The sequence below is a fragment of the Trichechus manatus genome, unplaced genomic scaffold, assembly GCF_000243295.1.
Source record: "Trichechus manatus latirostris isolate Lorelei unplaced genomic scaffold, TriManLat1.0 scaffold00016, whole genome shotgun sequence".
Taxonomy (NCBI): domain Eukaryota; kingdom Metazoa; phylum Chordata; class Mammalia; order Sirenia; family Trichechidae; genus Trichechus; species Trichechus manatus.
Genome location: NW_004443952.1, coordinates 27,808,108 through 27,811,063, shown reverse-complemented (window position 1 = coordinate 27,811,063; position 2,956 = coordinate 27,808,108). Strand labels below are relative to the sequence as shown.

General features: G+C 41.3%; 1 protein-coding gene across 1 annotated transcript in view; it reads left to right on the top strand.

Annotated features, from left to right (window-relative positions):
• The window catches only part of NFX1 (nuclear transcription factor, X-box binding 1), a 63,315-nt gene that overhangs the window by 27,958 nt on the left and 32,401 nt on the right, over positions 1–2,956 (top strand). Inside the window, exon 10 of the mRNA XM_023727338.1 lies at positions 305–402. Coding sequence (XP_023583106.1) covers positions 305–402 — 98 coding nt within the window. The remainder of the gene's footprint in view (positions 1–304; positions 403–2,956) is intronic.

The window sequence follows — 2,956 nt, the reverse complement described above, 5'->3', positions numbered from 1 at the left end:
CTTGGGGACTAAATAATATGGTTAAAAAAAGAGGTCAGAAGATAAGTTCTTTGGTTTAGGCAAAGCACCATGCACTCTATAGCACATCCCAGTGACTTACGTCGGGCCCTGCCCTTGTCAGGAAAGTCCCAGCCTACTGGATGAAGAGAAGATAGGGGAAGAGCCATTGACTACATCCTTCTCTCCTCTGATTCTGGAGCTGAGAGGGAGTAGAGGTAAAAGACTAGTGTGGCTTAGTGAACTTGGGAGTCTGAAAATGAGTAGTTGGAATTTTCATTCCTAGCTCTTTTCATTTTTATTAAAGATTTCATTCATACCTGTGAAAAGCTTTGCCATGAAGGAGACTGTGGACCTTGCTCTCGCACATCAGTTATTTCCTGCAGATGCTCTTTCAGAACAAAGGTAAATCCTAAACAATGCTAGAGTTGTCACCACCCGTGCCTTTTAAATCGGTGATTATGGGAGAGGAGGAATCGCTCCCTTTGTAGGATGGTTAAGATAGTTTCTCAGTGTATGTTCTTTGAAAAAAATAACCTCAATTTTATTATTATCACACTATGAGTGATACATTCAATCCAGCTAGTGTATACTGATACCTATTATGGGGCAGTTGTAGGACAGGTTTTGGGGGGTGTGGCATTCAAGCCTCAGAGGCCTATAGTAGAGATAAGGCAAGTACTGCCCTTTCCTGTGTATTCAGCCAGAAGCGACAGGAAGCCTTCCTGTGGAAGTCTTTGGGTGATCCAGCTTATGGAACATGCTGGTTTTTGATCTGTCCTGCTGTCTGACTTCCTTCTGGTCATTTCAGACCATGCTGGCACCTGTCCCAGCAGAGCACAGGCCAGGGTGGAGAGGGAATTCTGAGCAGTTGGTTCTCTTTGTTAAAATCTGATGACCCAGCAGGGGAAAGAATTGTAAATACAAGGACTAAGAACTATTAGTGTATACTAAAGTTTACTTCAGCTTTTCTCTATCTATACTTTAGAGGCTTTTCTTTTATATTGGGAAGAAAGTGAAATTGAGATAAACAAATGATTGGAGGCGGCCCCTCTAAGCATAGGCAGGGCTAGGAGCTAAGGAAGTCCCTGCAGGTGGGACACCGGGAGATGTGCTTCTGGGGCCTGGGTTAGGACTTCAAGTGTTCTTTTCCTGATGGCTTCATCACATACAGTGGTTATGTCTGGGAAAATATAGGCCAAGGTCTGGGCAGCAGCTGACTTGCATATTATTCTGAGGATATAGTCCATAAGTTGGCAACTAGCTTAATAGGTAAGCTTCAGAGTAGAAGAAAAAAATGTAAAATTAATCCAGTTTACATGTGACAAAAGTTGTGTGAGAATGTGTGGGTTTTTCTAAAAGAAACTTTAGTATACATGGAATAGTAGAGATGTCTGAACGTCAGGTACAGGACCACGTTATGCTTCGTAAATACCAGATTTAAGACTGTGATTTAGTAATCACAAGTTTATTAATGCCCAGAGGTGCTCCTGATATCCCTTGGTGACCAAGTAGGGGTGGGACCTGTAAGATACAAACAGCTGCTGTCAGTTTGCTTCTTTCTCCTGAAGAGTCCTTTTATCTCTGTGCTTCCTTGCTGCTCACTTGCTCTCTGTCCTCACTCTCTCTACTAGTAGACCCCAGGGCAGTGAGTGTATTCTGGAAAAGCTATGTGCAAATTGAATTTTTGCAAATAGAACTCTTGTTCTAAAATTACTAAAGGAGCTTACTATAAATACTAATTTTTACTAAGAAGGAATGTCTGTCATTTTACCAGTTTCTGATCTTTTGACAAAATGAAAAATCTCTTCAAAAAGCTGATAATCATCACTTTGTTGTTTAGCTAGATTTTTCATGAATATGGATTTTTCATGAAATATCTTTTGTTATGGAATGGGCTTTTCCACAAAAGTGAGTTTTCTAGATAAAACTTATTTCTTGAACTTCAAAGTTGTTTTCTTTTAATCACTTTGGTGGGAGTCTTTGAGAAATGTATGCTGTATCTTACTACCTCTTCAACAAAGAATACTGTATTTAAGTTTTTGTTGGTAATTCATGTTTATGATGAGATTTATTGAAGCTCTGTCTCTCCCCCTTCCAGCATATCCTTTCTTCCACACATGTCAGTGTTCACGTTGCCTGGCCCACTCACTTACGTACTCTCATGAGTCACTTTTGCCTTATAGCTGTATGTATGGGGAACTCTTTCATATCATTGATTCCATCCAACTCATTAATTTATCTAAAATAGATATTTTCTGGCCAAGAAGCTTTGCTTTCTTAGACCTCTTCACTTCTGTTGTCAACTCTAGTATCTGGATTCCCCCCCCACACCACGGCCATTTTCGCTAAGAAGAAATGTCTTTATCATTTTACCAGTTTGAGTCCATAGCAATTTGTAGATGATGTCAAAGTCAAATTCAGATGCGGATGCTGGGCAGCCAGCCAGGCTCACTTTATCCCAAGTAACCGATTCACTCCCCACATACCAGCCTTGCAACACGTATTATTCAGGATCATGCCTGAGCAAAATTACATGTGATAGAACTTTGGGGCCACTCACACATAATTAAAGCTACGAATGTGGGGAGTGGGGGTGGAAACACTAAACAGACAATAGATAAGTGGTAACTTTGGTGAAGGGTAAGACAGTACACAATACTGGGGAAGGCAGCACAACTTGTACAAGGCAAGGTCATGGAAGCTCCATAGACACATCCCAACTGCATGAGGGAGCAAATTGCTGGGCTGAGGGCTCTGGGGACCATGGTCTCAGGGAACATCTAGCTCAATTGGCATAACAGTTTATAAAGAAAATGTTCTACATTCTACCTTGGTGAGTAGTGTCTGCAGTGTTTAAAGCCTGTGAGCAGCCATCTAAGATACTCCATTGGTCTCACCTCTTCGGGAGCAAGGGAGAAGGAAGAAAACAAGATACAAGGGAAAGATTAGTCCAAAG